The 18589-nt window shown below is 33.0% G+C and overlaps 1 protein-coding gene across 1 annotated transcript in view; it reads left to right on the forward strand.

The window, feature by feature from the left end:
- The window catches only part of slc38a3a (solute carrier family 38 member 3a), a 55030-nt gene extending 36857 nt beyond the window's left edge, over window positions 1-18173 (forward strand). The window contains 5 exon segments of the mRNA NM_001098765.1: window positions 102-198; window positions 1367-1482; window positions 12255-12328; window positions 15330-15422; window positions 17434-18173. Of these exon segments, the coding sequence (NP_001092235.1) occupies window positions 102-198; window positions 1367-1482; window positions 12255-12328; window positions 15330-15422; window positions 17434-17519 (466 nt within the window). The 3' untranslated portion in view covers window positions 17520-18173.
- The last annotated feature ends 416 nt before the right edge of the window (window positions 18174-18589 follow it).

Genomic DNA, 18589 nt, shown 5'->3' on the forward strand with positions numbered 1-18589 from the left:
TTAAAAAATGAACAATTGATTTTAATGTAGGTGATTGTTTCCATTGATGTTGCAATCCCGTATCCATAGTCAATCTAATTGTTTTTATCTGTGTCTTTTAGTACTGACAGAACTGCAGGTAATGTTGAAGCAAACTTGGTGGAAAGCTCAGAATTCCTTTCCAACGCAGATGACAAGAAAACCCCTCGTTTCACAGATGTAAGTTGAGCTTTAATTGCATGTAGTGATTTTTTTACAGCCAGTTGACGAGATATGTTCTAAATTTTTTAATGTAACATTCCTATTGAAGGGATAGTTTACCCAAAAAATTAATTATGTTATTATGTACTCAACCTCCACTTGTTCCAATCCAGTTTGAGTTTCTTTTGTTGTTTATTGTTCGATTATAAAATTTCTGCAATTAGAAAAAAAATGACATTTTGAACATTCTAAGAACATTCAGCTGTATCAAATCTGAACACAACACAAAGACATTTTAAAGAATGTTGAAAAGTGTTGTGATTGCCAGTGGTGTTGTCTCTGCTGGGGATTACTTCCTGTAGTCTCTTGTAATCGCCATTGGTGTTTTCTCCATTGGACATTAAATTTCACCAAACCACAACTCTTTGTGTCCATCAACTTCTGCAACAGCTGACAATAATCTGGACATTCAAACACAGACACAGCTGCTGCTCATTTACATTGATTACAAGGACTATTTATACACGCCACTTTCACCCACACTCGGCTGAGTCTTGATTCATTGTGAACATTACGAAGCATTTTCCTTGTTTGATTTTCCCGTTTTTGATTCTTGCCTTGTTCCTTGTTTTGATCCAATGACGCCTAGTCTGACCTCTCACCTGTATTTTGACCACAATTATTGGATTACCCTTGTGATATTGTTTTGCTACTGTTTCTGACTATTGCCTGTACGACCTTGTCTTTAATAAACTGCATTTAGATCCACTTCACAACAGAATGAGGTAGCCATTGGCTTTCATAGTGTTTTTATCCCCACTATCAATATCAATTGCTACCTTTTTCCAGCATACATCAAAATATCTTCTTTTGTGTCCAGAAACATTATTTCCGAATGCTCTCTGAATGTTTATATTTATATATAAACGTTTTATATATAAGACACTTAATAATTTTACACATTGTGTTGGGAAAGTACTAAAAGACATTCAATTAGTTGGTGAATTTCCAAATAAAATAATTTTTAAAAGATTTTTTACATAAACAATGTATAGTTTTTTATTTCCAATTTATTTAAGACCAGAAAATTCTGAATTACTATTCTATTAAAGTGACTGGAAGCATGTTATGAATTGTTTCAGGTATGAATGACTACACTAACAATCCTTTTTTTCTGCTTATTTAGTTTGAGGGAAAGACTTCTTTTGGGATGTCCATCTTCAACTTGGGGAATGCCATCATGGGAAGTGGAATTCTGGGATTAGCGTATGCCATGGCCAACACGGGCATTGTCCTCTTTGTGTAAGTTACACTTTTAAGTAAAACTCCACATGTTGTATTTGTGCTGGAATTGGATATAAAATAATGCAGACCACCTAGAATTAATAAAACCATTGTGCAATTATTACCATCATAAACCACTTTGCAGGAAAACATTAGTATCATAAATTCTCCTGTATTATTCTTACACTACCTGACAAAAGTCTTGTCGTCTATTCAAGTTTTAGGAACAACAAACAATAACTTGACTTCTGGTTGATCATTTGGTATTAGAAGTGGCCTATATGAAAGGCAAAGACCTCTTATTTTACCAAAATAAATATGTAATACAAAATAAATAACTTATTAATAAAGTCATCTGAAAAGGCAAAGAAAGCGTTCTTGCAGGACTCCCAGAGTTCATCTAGATTCTTTGTATTCATCTTCAATGCTTCCTCCTTCATCTTACTCCAGACATGCTCAATAATGTTCATATCTGGTGAGTGGTCTGGCCAGTCTTGGAGCACCTTGACCTTCTGCCACTTTTCCAAATGATCAACTGAAAGTCAAGTTATTATTTGTTGGTCTTACAACTTGGATCGATGACAAGACTTTTGTCAGGTAGAGTAGTTTTTTATCACTAAAAGTCATTGTAGTTCCTGTTGACAGTATTGTAAGGAGTTTATCATGGTGTGCATTTATATTCCAATGGAAATCCCATTATGCTATTAAACCAGTATACTATATATATATATTACTGTAAATTTAATGAATGCATATTTAGGCAATTTTACCATACACACCCTTTAATAATACCCTAATAAATAAATAAATAAATAAATAAATGACATTAAAGTGTATTCAATTAAAACAGCTTTCAATTAAATTTAATTTAATTAAAACAACATTAAAACAGCTATTTTAACTGATATATTTTACAATATTACTTTTATTGGTCTTTTAATAAAAATAAATAAGCCTTAGTGACCAGAGACTTATTTTGAAAACTTTTTAAAAAATCGTACAGAACCCATAAACCATATTGTATCTGAATGGTATTATTTATAGCAGTGTTTCTCAACCATGTTCCAAAAGGATCACCAGGTCTGCACATTTTCCATGTCTCCTTAACCAAACACACCTGATTCAGGTCATCAGCTCATTAGCAGAGACTGAAAGAACTGTAATGGGTGTAACAGACAAAGGAGACATCCAAACCATGCAGTGTTGGTGGTCCTTCAGATTGAGAAACACTGATTTATTGAGGTCATTGGATTTCAAATGTTATTTATGACCTATATCTATAGTCTGTATGATTGATTTAGACGTATATGAGATGTTGGAAAGTAGATATGTAAAGCTAGCTTCTGAATTAGCTAACTTGCACATTCACAAACAATAATTGATGCATTCAAAAATCATTAGCTGATCTCTTTGGCGTTTCATAGTTGTTGTCAATGACACATTTTCGCTAAAGTTTGTTGCTTATTATGATCTGGGTTAAGTCCCAACCTTCAGGATAGCCCCCACTCCCCCTCCCTTCTGCGATATTAATCCTCCAGTAAAGCAGTCTTTATTAGAAAAGTCAGATTGCCAGAGAGATTTGTTTCAGTAGAGCTGAGCGGGCCGTACCAGGACAGGAGCTCTGTGTTCACGCTATAGGCACACTTTATCACTTTTGTTAGCTAATAATCTGCCATCTAGTTATGATCTTATAGTCTGTGCTACTTAACATAGGCTGTGATGGCGAAGATTAGGTTGTACATGCTTTATGTAAACCAGTCTGCCCTTTTAATCTGGCTTGAGCAATGAGGATTTTTAATTTTCCTTTCTGAAAGGGCTTTGGGTTTGAGCTGTTTGGTGTGACTCGATTTTTGGCACACTTGAACTTTCTGTACTCCCCATTTCTTCGTGTGTAGTACCTGTCTGATTTGAAAACAGTGTTTTTCTGGTGCTGATTGTGGCTTCAGGCTACTCATAAATCAATCCTGGACACGGTTTAATAATGAAGCTAATATTCTTTGCAGTAATAGTGCCGCTCTTGGGAATGAATTCATAAGATTTGTAGGAGCTATACCATTGGGACTGTTATGGTGATATCTTTGTTGAGACTCACATTTGTTGAAAAAAGACAGCAAAAAATGGTTAACAGTAAGTTCCCCGAAAGTATACTACCATAAATATTAGATGTTGTTGCTCTTTTGTTGGTTTAACTGCTTATTATTGTTCTCATTTTTCTTTTTTAAAAACGCCTACTAAGTTATTAAACATAATTCAAGTTTTTAATAATCCTTAACACGACTTAACATGTAATTTTATTGCAAAAAAGTTTAATTTTGTTATTTAATTTTACAATATTACACTGGGATCGTTTATATACAGTGGCTGACACTTCAAAATGACCACATCTGTCACTTGTGGCACTGCGGAAGGACATTTAGGTTTAACAGTAATTTAACTGCAAATGTCATTAACAAAACATTAATTTGCGAAATCTGGATACCTCATGTAATTTTACAATAAAATAATTTTCAATAAATACAACAAAAACAATACATGTACAATTTTATAGTTTTGAGGGAAAAAAAGAACACATTATAAAATCATATTACATTTGGTGTTTTTCATAGAAAGTTTTCATGTTTTTTTATCCATAAAGGTTACGCAGCATTTCTCATTGTATTTTTTAATTATTCAGCCATCTGCTGCACCTTTAGCATTAAAAAATTATATTGAACAATTATAATCTTAATCATAAATTTATATTATTATTTCTATAACACTGTTAAATAAAAATGTTCTGTTAAATAGGTAGAATTAAAAATGTGATTTATTTGTATAAAAAGACTATACATACAGAACAAAATAAGAACAAGGAATTACTGACTGTCTATATATATACAGTATGTATAAAAATAATATATAATATACAATATTTGACCGAGGGGAATTAGCTCAAATTGTAGAGTGCTCGCTTTTACTTAACAATTTTTTTATCATGTTTTTATTATGTTCTTTTATATTCGCTATTGCTTTTCAACTTGTTTGGTCAATGATTGTTTTTAGTAATGTTTAATTTGTTTAGCATGTCTGCTGATGCTTGTTGTAAGGCGACCTTGGGTATCTAGAAAGGCCCAATTATAAATAAAATTAATTATAATTATTATTATTAGCATGCGAGATTGATGCCCGCATTCTCCACTTCTTTTCCCAGAGATGGGTTGCGGCTGGAAGGGTACGCAGCGGAAGGGTCCGCTGCATAAAAACGTGCTGAATAAGTTGGCGGTTCATTCTGCTGTGGCTACCCCGGATAAATAAAGGGACTAAGCCGACAAGAAAATAAATGAATGAATGATATAATATCTGATGAAAAAAAAAGTATAAATGAATAAAATGAAGCTAGGGTAAAATAAAGGAAGCGTGACACAGTGACACAATATTTCTCATTAATGGGTTGCAGCTAGAATTTGTGGAGACCCCTGATGAATAAAGGGACTAGGTCGAAGGAAAATTAATAATTGATTAAAAATAAATGATTAAAAACAAACTTACTCTTTTTATTTATTTATTTATCAATTTTGCTCTATTTTTTATCTATTCCTGATGTAATTGCATTTTAATTTTATTTGTTTGCTAATTCATTACGGTGGCAAGGTTTTAAAAAAGGGGGGGAAAACATTATAACCTGGATTGTACAAAATGTTTTGTTAAAGCTTGAGAAAATAATCACATTTATTACATCATATATCATTAGAAAAAATATATATTTTTAAACATTTTTTTTTCTAATGATATATGATGTAATAAATTTCTATTTAAAAATAAATAAATGATTAAATCTCTTAAAGCACTCAAGTGCTTAAAGCACTTTCTAATAGTTAATTGTGCATTAGAGCTGGTATATCAGCAGAACCAAGTAGGCCTAGTCTAAAACTTGATTCTGGGTCTTGTAAAAGATTTGAAAGAAGTTTTAAATGCACAGTAAGTACATTATTTTATGTTGCACTGCAATAAAGAAATTACTGTACTTTTTTCCAATTAGGTTTAATACAAATCTAATGAAATCTTATGCAAATATGAAAAAGTGATGCCCATTCCAAGCAGAAACGGCATCTGCTGCATTCACTGTAAACTGAGCTGTTACGATCAGTGGAAAACACCTAATCACGAGCTGGACGCATGAACAATGCAGATTAAGGGTATTACATTTCTTTTGTCTTTCGGATATTTCAAATTAATTCATGATACTCAGCTAAAAGCATTGGTTCAGATCACAATTTGAAATCGCAAGTGTAATCTTTTATGCTATAGTGAGAAGTTGAAATCTATTTTCAGTAAATTTAAAAACTATATTTGAAAGAATGGACAACATTTTAATATACATTAGGGTTTTATTTCATTTTGTTAAATGAATGTCTAGTGCATTTAGTTTGATTATGTTTTGTATTTGTGTTCATGCCACTGTGCACCTTCTATGTTTTAGTATTCATTTTGCAACTGTAATTTAAATATGTCAATATTACAGTAACTTTAAAGCAGTTTTGTATTATTTATTTCACCTTTTTGACAGTGAGATTTCTTTGTTTTTTGGCTTAAATGATGAGCATTTTGTGTATGCTATTATACATTATTCATGGAAACATCTGTGGTGATGAATGTTGTATATGGTGTATGATGAAGGTAGAGGACAGATTCTGAGATGATGTTGGGTTTTGCCTTTGTGAGAGCTGAGATTTGTCTTCAGGCTTGAATTTATTGTGTCACTTCATATCATGACAATAGTCCCCTAAAGGTAAGAGTGGATCCACAACTCTCAGAAAAACACAGCATTACACAACAAAAACGGCTTTGAATATCCAGCATACCAAAACAGCATGCAGATTTCATTTTTTATTTTCTACTTGACAAGCGTGAGTTTAAAAGGAGAGTTGGATTTTTTTTGTCCTATTATTACACATTTGTCTCTTGTGGTGTTTCAGAGTTGAGAAGTCAGACATTTCAGTATTAATAAATGTCTTGTGCAGTATCTCCAAAGCACTTTGCATTTTAGAATTAATTCAACTCAATATAAGCATATAACTATTAGTAAAAGACATCTGGAACATTGTTACCTAAATGAAAAATAGCTGAAGACTTCATTAAATCTCAGCAGCTGTTTGTGTGAGATTACAACAAGCAACAAATCCTCAACTTTTGCCTTGAAATTTGGCTTTCTGTGGCTTATGAGGAAATGTTATTGCTCAAGGACAGGCATTTTACTTCATCTTCCTGGAATTACAGACATGTTTATGGGGCATGTCTTGAGACAGTGGAAGCAATAACAGTGTCATACAAATTAGACATGCCAACAAAAATGAAATGGATGTCTGAAATAATATTTTGCTGTAGCAGTGTGCTTTATTAAATGTTCTTAAATTCTCTAGTAAAATCATCTGTAATAGCTTCAGCGATGGAGTTCTGCTGGAGTGTCAATTAACAGTGTGTTTACAGTCCTCCACTTGTTCTTCCGTTTGCCAAAGATGTGTTTTTCCATTAATATAAGAACTTATGAAACCACTTAGGTGAAAACCCTTCAGTAAATGGAGAAACACATACACATGCTTCAGAATAAATTGCAGGATTCGGTCCATTTTAGCCTCACAGCAATTGAGATTGGTCTCTTGACATGCAGAAATGTTAAATACCAGTGGCGAAAATAACCAATGACGACAAAAATGTATATTATGAATTTAAATGGATGTTTTCACTACCTGACAAAAGTCTTGTTGCCTATTTTAGCAACAACAAATAATAACTTGACTTCTAGTTGATCATGAAGTATTCTCCATCTTACCCCAGATATGCTCAATAATGTTTATATCTTGTGACTGGGCTGGCCTATCCTGGAGCACCTTGATCTTTTTTGCTTTTAGGAACTTTGATATGGAGGCTGATTCAACAGATGATTCATCAAAAAAACAACCTTCTGCCACAAATGATCAACTAGGTTATTATTTGTTGCTCTTACAACTGGGATCGACGACAAGACTTTTGTAAGGTAGTGTAGATATTTTAGTTAGAGTACCATTTTAAAACTTTGGGGTTAGTAAGTTTTTTATTTTGGAATTTTTTATTTAGATTTATTCAGATTTTGATTATATAAATTAAACGTGGCTGTATAGTTTTAGAATGTTACAGAAGATTTACATTTCAAATAAAGCTGTTTTTAGAATTCTGAGGAAAAAAAAACTACTCAATATTCCAGTTTCCACGAAAATATTCCAGCTAAATCTACACTAATCAGGATGAATGGATAAATTAGTTTTCGTCTAAAAAATGGTCCATGTCCACACTATTGTTTTCAATTCTTGCCTTCATCCACACTAAAAAGACCTAAAATGCTTTTGTCCATGTATTGCGTATGTGCTCAGATGTCAGACAGTTTTACCTGCCGTTTATTTACTTTCCATCTCTTTAAAAGGGCGCAGCAAATTGTCTTAATTAGTCGGAAACTAAACAACAGCTCCCAGTAAGCATTCCATGTTCTTTAAAGAGAGGCAATATGGAGTATTTAGCTGACATTAATCTTTAAGAAAGCTTTCAAAACATACATTATTAATTATTATTATTATTTTTATTAAAATATCTGCTTTATAATGTCATCCACCATGTTAGTTGAATTAGTCACATGACTAAAATTTGCCATAGTTTTGGAAAGCATTCATTTTCATAGCCCACACTGCAACATAAAAACAGCATTTTCAAATTTATCCACTTTTCAAAAAGATATGTTTCCTAAAAAAACACAGTCTCTGTGTGGATGGAAAGTCAAAACGGAGAGAAAAATATGCGTATTTAAATGAAAGCATATTAGTGTGGACATGGCCTTAGCAACACAGCTGTTTTCAAATTCCATCTAAGTTAATTAATTAAATTAATTTAATAAATAAATAATTAATTAAGTTAAGAAATGAATTTAATTAATTTGATATGAGTCATAATTTTTGAAAGCCTCAATTTTCTGTAACCACACTTCAACAGCAAGACATTTTTAAATGTATTAACTTTAAAGAGAATTTGTCTTTATTAAAAAACACAGTACAATGCAATGATGCTACTTAATTATTACTTAATAGTCAAAACTCTTAATTTGTGCACTGACGTACGTGTTGGATTATGGGTTAATATAAATAAGCAATAAAAAAATCTCTTTCTTAGAATGCATGTAATGCTAAAGAAAATGATGCATTTTTACAACAAAGCAAGTCTTACTGGAGCTATTTCTAAATAAGGAACTGTACTGTGTCCTTTGTTTGGACAAACTCATATCTAATCACAATTATTAGTTGCAGAAAGTGATAAGATGCTAAACTGATTGCATAGTGTCCTCATTCAAGCCAGCTGCATCCACTAATATACTGCAGCTGCTGATCAAATCACATGTTCTGTCTCATTCTTTTTAGATTTTTCCAAAGCTTTTTAATCCCGTAATGCTCCCTCCTCTAGCGTAATTTGTTATTAAACGCGGGTGATTAGCTGTACTAGTTGTATTCCACTTTTATAAAAATGACTGGAATGTTAGTCAAAGCTGGGGAGGGTTTATTTGATGCTGAATATCTGTTTAAGTCAGGGCCCTGGTGTTTCCAGCAGAACTGCACTCGTTGACTTCTCCTGAAACGTCATTTAGGAAAAAAGAAGGAAAGGGGGAAAACGTGAGAAAGTGCTGAGTTGAAACCGAGTGCTTGGCAGAGAACGGTTGAGCCTGGTCAGTACAAATGCCAAGACATTCTGGAACTAGGCAATGGGACTAAACAGGACTTTTGAATGCAGGCTAAAGATTCAGTAGAGCGTGTTTCGGCTTCCCAGCTTGAGATGTTTGTCCAGATGTTGGCAGCTGGAGGGTGCCGTTGCGTTTATGGTTTATCTGTGAACGGCCGGTGATTACACTGTCTAGTATTTTTCCATCTTCCATATAACTTTTTTTCAACTCTTATCATTGGGCCTGAGACTGTATTTTTATATATTATATAGATATACAGTCAAAATTTGTTTAATTGCTAGATAAAATTATTATTAATATTATTGTTTTTGTTGTTGTTATTATTATTATTATTATTATTATTATTATTATTATTATTATTATTATTATTATTATTATTATTATAATCTTTCCTCATACTGTTTTTTATGATTTTAAAGATATTATTATTATATACACTTTTTATTTTGACATGTATTTTTATTCTCATTATTTATATTATTCATATTATTCATATTATTATTATTATTATTATTATTATTGTTGTTGTTAAAATTATTATAAATTTATTATTAATATTATTATTGTTATTATTATTATTCATTTCGTTCAGTTTAATCCCTTATATTCTGGCATATGTTTTATGCAGCGGATGCCCTTCCAGCGGCAACCCAATAATTCAATTCAATTCAATTCACAGAAGTTCTTGTGATTTGAAACTGTGTCAGTCCAGTTTTCAGAGTTTAAGTTCAGTTTAGTTCAGTTCAATGTGGTTTAATTTTCACTGCTGAAAGGCCAAACACTAAAGAGCAAATTCATCGATGCTCAGCTCCACAAGTCCCAAACCAAGCAAGGCAGTGGTAACAGTGGCAAAACTTCACTAAATGATGAAAGTGAAGGAAAAAACCTTGAGAGAAACCAGGCTTAGTTTGGCACAACCATTTCTCCTTTGGCCAAACTTCCTGTACAGACCTGCAGTCTAGGCGGGCTGAAAAACGCTGGACTCCCATCGTGGAGATGCTACAGGCATGAGTAGGTCACCAGGATCAATGTGGAGACTTGTCTGTCACTAGAGTCTTTCAGGAATCAGTCTCATGCTCTCCACTCTTTCATGACTTCCACAGAATCTGCTCAGGATACGGCCTGGTCTAGGATTATGGCAACCTCGGAATAATAAAAAACAGACTAACATAAGTGTAGATAACGTTTAAATTGTAATGACTTTTGGGAAGTGATCCTGGCTCCAGCATTTGGGTTTTATGTGTATGTACTCGGAAACACAAATATACTCTTGCATTCACACACTCAAACGCTACAGCCAATTTAGTTCAGCCAATTCCCCTATATTGCATGACTCCACACAGAAATGCCAACTGGTCTAGCTGGGACTTGAACCAGCGACCTTCTTGCAATGAACACGAACTGTCATAGTTTATAAAAGATGCAAACCTCTCGCTGTACGTCAGCTGCCACCTTTAGCAAACCTCCTAATCAGGGCTTGACATAACCTTTTTTGATCACCAGCCACTGTGGCTTGTAGCTTTCCAACAGTACTAGTAGCTTGCCATTTTCACTAGCCACACTTTTGATGTTTGGAAAATATTTTTTATATGAATAAATGTGACTTTGACAAGCTAAAATGACTTGATTTAGATGTTGTGTTGTCCACATGCCTCCTCATTCATTTCACTTTTTGTCTGTGTTGTGTATGAGCTTGCAAGATGTGCATGAGCAAATGGGTTGTGTCGCATTGCAATCAGCTTTTATCTCGCATAACTTTTTAGGGCTCAGAATTAAGGATTTACCAAATTTATTTCTGACCACACCAAAAAGAAATATTTATTTCTTAGCCACACATTTTAAATGTGTCAAAACAAGCTAAATATAGCAGCATACATGTACGTTTTATTCAACAAAACATTTCTTTTTTTTTTAAATTGACATTTAAAAAGATCTATAGTCATGTATCTAAAATATGCACAGTAATCTGTCCTGGCTAAAGGTCCCAGATCAGCAGTTACTACACATAAATGGTAACTTTATTACCATATGGGGGAGTTAATTGCATATTAAAGAAATGTTATTGTAAAGGATGATAATTAAACTATATTAACAAAAATAACTGCAAGCAAAAGAAAGCAGGTAAAAACATACCATGTGTGATAATGAAAGGATGATCACGTGCACACGGCTAATGTTAGGCCGGTTAATAATCTGTTCAAACAATAATTTAAACGAAAGCATAGACTGCTGCTGCTTACAAAAGAATATATATATATATAGATAGATAGATAGATAGATAGATAGATAGATAGATAGATAGATAGATAGATAGATAGATAGATAGATAGATAGATAGATATATAATTCTTTTCAATCTTGAGCTCTAGAAAGCAGCAGGACTGTGGGTACACAAGCATCGCTTTTGTCTATTTATCTATTTCAAAAAGAACCGATCGCACCAGTTGCGTTTCCTCTACACACAGTTGTTTCGTGCAAGTAAACGGGAGCGTGTGCGCTTTTTAACAGCCTTGCTTGAACACTGTTATTTTAGTCACTCATGCTGCTTCTCGATTCTAAGATCACATTTGCGCGCATATTGGGCCATCCTTTTTGTCGAACCCTGCTTCAAGAAAATTTCGATTTAAAAATTATATCTGATCAGCCAAAATGGCTAGCTGGAGCGGCTGTCTTACCCGCCAGAGCTGAAATCTACCTGCATTAGGCGGGTTGGCGGGTGTTAAGTGTTGGATCTGTTCCGCAAAATATTTGACTGCATGTCACTGCATGTTAAACAACTTAAAATAATAAAAAAACAATATAACTAAAGCAACGTTCACTGTGCTGAGCAAGAGCTGGTATCGATGGCGTAAGCATGCTCTGGCTCAGAAGGTAAAGATGCAGCGTAAGTGCAGGTCATCTGGGGAGAGGGGAGGGGGACAATTGAATTGACTCTTGTTACAATTATGCAATAGTTTGACAATAAGCAAGAAATGTTTACGGGCCAATGACATCCCTACATTGAAATAGTCCAATGTCTTTGCTATAACACATTTGTATTTCTTTTGTCTTTCAGAATTCTTCTTACTGTTGTTGCTGGCCTGTCTGCATACTCCATTCACCTGCTGCTAAAATCTTCAGGCGTTGTGGGTGAGTATTTTATTACATTGACCCGAAACCAATTTCTAGCTCTCCTCTGTAATTTATTATGATTTTGAAAAGAAAAAAAACTGTTTGACCTGCTGCCCTGAGCTAAAATGAAGAGCTGATATAGATGGAGGTGTTAACTGATGTGACATTACTCTCTCTTTTGGCTTGGTGACCATCTGCCTCACTCCTCTGTGAGGGATTTTAATTGGCCAGAATATTTCTGGTGTGCATTAGGCTAAAAATAGCCAAGCTTCTGCTGCGCTTGATCAATTGTGGCTGTCATTGTCAGCGCTGTATCAACGATAAGCCCACGGTTACATTGTCACCGCAAATGCATATTTAACATATGGTCACCTTGAAAAATGAAATGATAGTTGCTTAATGACAGCCATTTAGTAATGATGCTTTGTAATAGAGTTTAATCATAATCGGTTAAAATGACTGTATTATGTAAAGTATATATACAGTGGGGAACATAAGTATTGAACACATCATGATTTTTCTTTTTGGGAATAATATTTCTAAGGATTGTTGACATGAAATTGAACCAGATATTGGTAAAAACCCAAACAATACAAACATAACAAAACAAAACAAATAATATCCTGAACAAAATATGTGTAATAGCTAAAAATGACACAAGGAGAAAGTGCTGAGCTACTGAAATGTATTTAATACTTTATATAAAAGGCTTTTTGGTTATGGGAGCTTAAAGACACCTCTCATATGGAGAATAAAGTCACATGACTTGCTCAGGTGTGAGTTTTCACAGACTTCAACAGAGTGTAATAATCTTGTTGGTTCTGTGGGTCTCGTGTATTAAATTTGATCTGTATTTTGTATTTTCCATTGGATGTAAGTCAGGTGTATTGGCTGGGCCATTCTACAGCTTGATTTTCTTTCTCTGAAAGCATTTGGGAGTTTCCTTGGCTGTGTTTTGGATCATTTTCTTGCTGAAATGTCCACTCTGGTTTCATCTTCATCCTCCTGCTAATGTAGATGTTGGACTGAAACAGCTAACATTTTTTTTACACTGAACAAGGACAGAGGGTTGCTGAAGAACTACAGAGAGATTTCCGCTGCTGTCTTTCACTGCCTTTCTACACCTCCTTTTTTTCATTTGTTTAGTACTTTTTCCCTGTGTCATTTAAATTTACTGCACATAACTTAATTTGTAAACTAATTAGATTTGTCTTCTTTGCAAATATGGATTTCTTTGGTTGTTACCAACATCTGTTGAAAATTTCAAGTCAACCGCACCTTCAGAAATATTTTTCTGAGGAAAGGGGTGAATACTTTTTCTTTCCTTACTCACCATATTTTTATATAGTATAGGACTATATTAGTTGTCAATTGTTATTGTTGTCAATTCTGTTATTATTTTTATTAAGAAAAATCTGTACTTTTGTATTAGCATATTTATCTTATTGCTGTATATTAAAATTTATACAAAATTATAAAGCGTTTAAATAAATTATATGTAACTGAAATGTTTTATAATAATTCTTAGATAAATAAATACAGTATAAATACAAAGTGCAAATGCAAAGAAATGAAATTATTCTTATTTCTAGTTGAAGTCAGAATTATTAGCCCCCCTTTGAATTGTTTTTTTCTTTTTTAAATATTTCTCAAATGATGTTTAACAGGGCAGGGAAATTTTCACAGTATGTCTGATAATATTTTTCTTCTGGAGAAAGTCTTATTTATTTTATTTTGGCTAGAATAAAAGCGGCTTTACATTTTTTAACACCATTTTAAAGTCAATATTATTAGCAACTGTAAGGTATATTTTTTCGATAGTCAGCAAAACAAACCATCGTTATACAATAACTTTCCTAATTACCCTAACCTGTCTTGTTAACCGAATTAACTTAGTTAAGCCTTTAAATGTCACTTTAATCTGAATACCAGTATCTTGAAAAATATCTAGTCAAATATTATTTACTGTCACCATGGCAACGATAAAATAAATCAGTTATTAAAAATGAGTTATTAAAACGATTATGTTTAGAAATGTGTTGGAAAAATCTTCTCTCTGTTGAAAAAAATAAACAGGGGGGCTAATAACTCAGGAAAGCTTATAATTTTGACCTCAACTTAAGTGTAAAATGCTTTATTATTTAATTATATATTGTTGTAATGATTATTTTATAAAAAACAACAATAACAAAATTTGTAAAAAGAATAATGCAATATATTTTTATGTTTTTCTTGTCAGAAATATTTTATACCACTAATTACAAGTATTTTTGATTATATTACGATCATATATTATTTGAAATCAATAGATATTATTAACACTATTAAATATTAATAGTATAAACAATAATGTTCAGGAGCAGCACGGTGGCACAATGGGTAACACAATCGCCTCAAAGCAAAAAGGTTGCTTGTTCAAGCCCCGGCTGGGTCAATTAGCATTTCTGTGATGAGTTTGCATGTTTTCCCCGTGTTTGTGTGGGTTTCCTCCGGGTGCTCCGGTTTCCCCACAGTCCAAAGACAAGCGACATAGGTGAATTGAATAAGCTAAATTGGCCTTAGTGTTTGCGATAGTGTGTGGGTGTTTCCCAATGTTGGAAGGGCATTTGCTGTGTAAAACACATGCTGGATAAGTTGGCGGTTCATTCTGCTATGGCGACCCCTGATTAATTAAGGGACTAAGTCAAAAGGAAAATGAATAAGTAAATATTATAAGATAAAGAGACTTTATATTTTATTTATGTCTTCAGCAATTTGTCAAAGAAACTAAATTAGACAAAATTATGCATTTTATATTTGATATTATTTTTGTCAGAAATATTTATCATTACTAATTCTTGTATTTTTGATTATTATTACAATCCTAAACTATTTTAAATGAATGGATATTATTAACACTATTTAATATCAATAAAATAATATTAATACCTTAAAGGAAATATTATATTTTATTTATGTCTTTTATCATATTGCTGTGTTTTGTAGTGTGTTCATTAACCTCTTTTTGTTTTGTTGTCAGGCATTAGAGCTTATGAACAACTGGGCTACCGAGCCTTCGGCACACCAGGCAAGATGGCAGCCGGCATTGCGATTACCCTGCAGAACATTGGAGGTGAGGCACTGTCAAACAGTTACATCTCAGGAGACACAATGTATTGTTTTGTGACCCCCGTCAAGGGCAAAGCACACCTATACAGCTCAACAGAGAAACTGACTGGACTTAGATGGATCGCAATGTCATGTTTCTCATTTACACTGTAGGTCATTGCTCTGTTATTTTTTATTCCTTCATTCTCACAGTAACCTTTCCTCCCCTTCCTCTGTGTTGTCCTCATTTTCTCAGGCTGCACTTTATCTCAGCACACATTTATGTTAATATTACAATCTCGTTTTAGCATAAATTATATATTTAGCATAATTAATTAGCATTTAATTGTTTTTTTTTCTTAAAATGTTTATAAACAGTGTATGAGTGTATGTGCAAGTACACTAGTAAAATTGTGTTGTATTTACTTAAAATATACGGTATATGCATCATTTTTAAATCATTCATTTTAAATATATTAAGCTTAAAGCTGTTTGTAAAATGAAAAAGAAACCTTAGTCATGTATACTTAATTATGCAAGTTAACTCAATGTCTTACACTTTAAAAAATTAGAACACCAAATGAATTAAAATCTAAAGTTCTGTCAACCTAAAATTGCATGATTTTTTTTTTTTACATAAAACGATTCCAGTCTTGTTTACTAATGCACATACATATATATCAAGTAACAATAATGTAGCTTTCATTTATTTAAAGTTTGCAGATGTCCAGTAAAATATGTCAAATTTCATGTTAAATTCAACCTAACTTCAATGTTATTTGGCATGCTGTTACATTTTGTTTCATTCACTTTACACATAAACTTATGTTAATGTTTTAATTACTATTTTACAGTTTTTTTTCCAACTTCTTACACACAAAATCTTTTCTTGTCATGCGATTTCTGAAATATCTCCCTCAAAATGCAAAACTACACTCCAAATCTCCAAAACCAGGAGCTATTTCTCAGCCTTGGACTTTTCAATAGCAGAAAGCACTTTTTCAAAACACTTCACACAATTATTTACCTACAACACAAAAATCTAACAGGATGCTACTTGCTTTTATTTTTCAAACACAATCAATTAAAATGCAGCACTTATCCAGCAGATCACACACACACTCCTCACATGTGCTTACATTAATTTCTTAACTAATCACTAACCAATCACTGCTTTACTCTAGTATAGAAGTATAGAGAGCAAAGGTGATGGAGCACCAGGATGTTCTGGTCCAAAAAAAAAAAAAAAAAAAACTAGTTTGCCACCCATTCACAAGTTGTAGTTTTGTACCTAGCGCATATTTACCTTTTCTAAATCCTAAATTCCTCTAAAAAAGAATAGAGGAATTCTTCTGAACCTTATTGCTGTAAAGTGTATGATGGCAAACCCTACAACTGCATGACTCTTCTCCAGGAAATGGAGAACAAAATAACAAATTTTATGTCAGTCATTTTACGTCAAACTTTACTTGTAATTATTCTGTAATTAATTTATTGTAAAAAAATTACAAATTAATTAATTGTAATTATTTTGTAATTACTTTTACTTAAATTTATTACTGCAATAATTACTTTACTAAATACTTAAAATTGACAAAAAATTACAGTCTCTTTCAGTCTATTTTATAGCATTATTATTATTATTATTATTATTATTATTATTATTATTATATTTTATAATTTAATACTTTTCTTTTTAATGTTTAACATTTAATTTTTTAAGTTTTTTGTCATATGAACTGTGATTTACTTTGCAGTCATGGAAAAAGACCTTGAGCTTTTTGGCGTTTGGTGCATGTTTATGAAACTAAATATAGAACGGATTCTCTTCATTACTGTGACATTTGCTTCCAGGATAATAACCACAATCCCCTGGTGTAGACCAATGCGTCCTGGATTAGGGTGTTTACTGTTGTGTGTGTGTGTGTGTGTGTGTGTGTGTGTGTGTGTGTGTGTGTGTGTGTGTGTGTGTGTGTGTGTGTGTGTGTGTGTGTGTGTGCGTGAATCTCACAGCCTGTCTCTCTTTCTTCTCACAGCCATGTCCAGCTACTTGTACATAGTAAAGTATGAGTTTCCGCTGGTCATCCAGGCTTTTCTCAAGGTGGATAATCCATCAGGGTAAGTGTGTTTAAACTTCTCCGAAAGCAAGGGGAATTTGTCATCGTGTTTTTTTTTCCACTGTTTATTGGCCACATCAAGTCTTTGGATTACCGTGTGACCCATTTTAATCATCTCAGAGCAACAGCACACAAAAAGATTTGCCAAAAAGGTAAATAAAAGATGCAATCTGTCTTTGATTGTTTTTGTTAGACAACAGGGATATTAAATGGAAACCAAATGATTGATTAGTTTAATGACTCAAATAAGTCTCATCTAAAGATTCAGAAGAGGTGTTCTGTACTTGTTCATGTGATTAAAAGTATGATTTTAGAGCTGAAAATTTTTTTTGGGTGTCTTCACACCATAGACTGTAAAAAATCTGGTCGTAGTATCCTTGATGTCATCCATAGGTTTCATGACGAGTGCAAATGATGCTACAAGTGGCAGTGGCCAACCATTGCCATTTTGTTTGCACATCATCGCACCGACCAGGAGTAAGCGAAAAAGGGCAAAGAAACAGAGCGTGAGCGGAGCTACAGACACCTGCTAGCATTTTGCTTAAATGGGTTTTTCTTTGGGAGAAACACTTAATACTTCATTACCTGTGACTTGTTTATGTTCTGACCACTTGCGCTTGGTTGTATACAATATCAATAAAGTGTTTAGACTTTTAAAAGCACTGTTGTAATACATTGAGTCACTAAGCATTGTTCCTATGACATTTTTCTACAGGAGGAAAGCACAAAATACTTCCAAATACTTCAAATGTAGTCTTTGTTAGTACATGCAAGACAATTTATGAAATCCAGGCATAACACTGTATGGCAGATGACTGTTCTAGAGCCTACAGCTAATCAATTTGTCAGATTCTAGAGTGCAATACAGGTCTAAAGAAAATTATAAATGATAAATTATATTAAATAAACAAATGCATTTATAGAGATGGTATAAGTATTTAAAAATTTCCATCACCAGGAAAATGGAGGCCACTTGAATGGTTTGTAAGCACAAGTAAGTGCACACAGCATGCCATATTGTCTGATAAATGTAAGAAATAACTCTAAAACACAACTGACTGTGTAAAGTCACATA

Source organism: Danio rerio, chromosome 11, assembly GCF_049306965.1.
Source record: "Danio rerio strain Tuebingen ecotype United States chromosome 11, GRCz12tu, whole genome shotgun sequence".
NCBI lineage: Eukaryota > Metazoa > Chordata > Actinopteri > Cypriniformes > Danionidae > Danio > Danio rerio.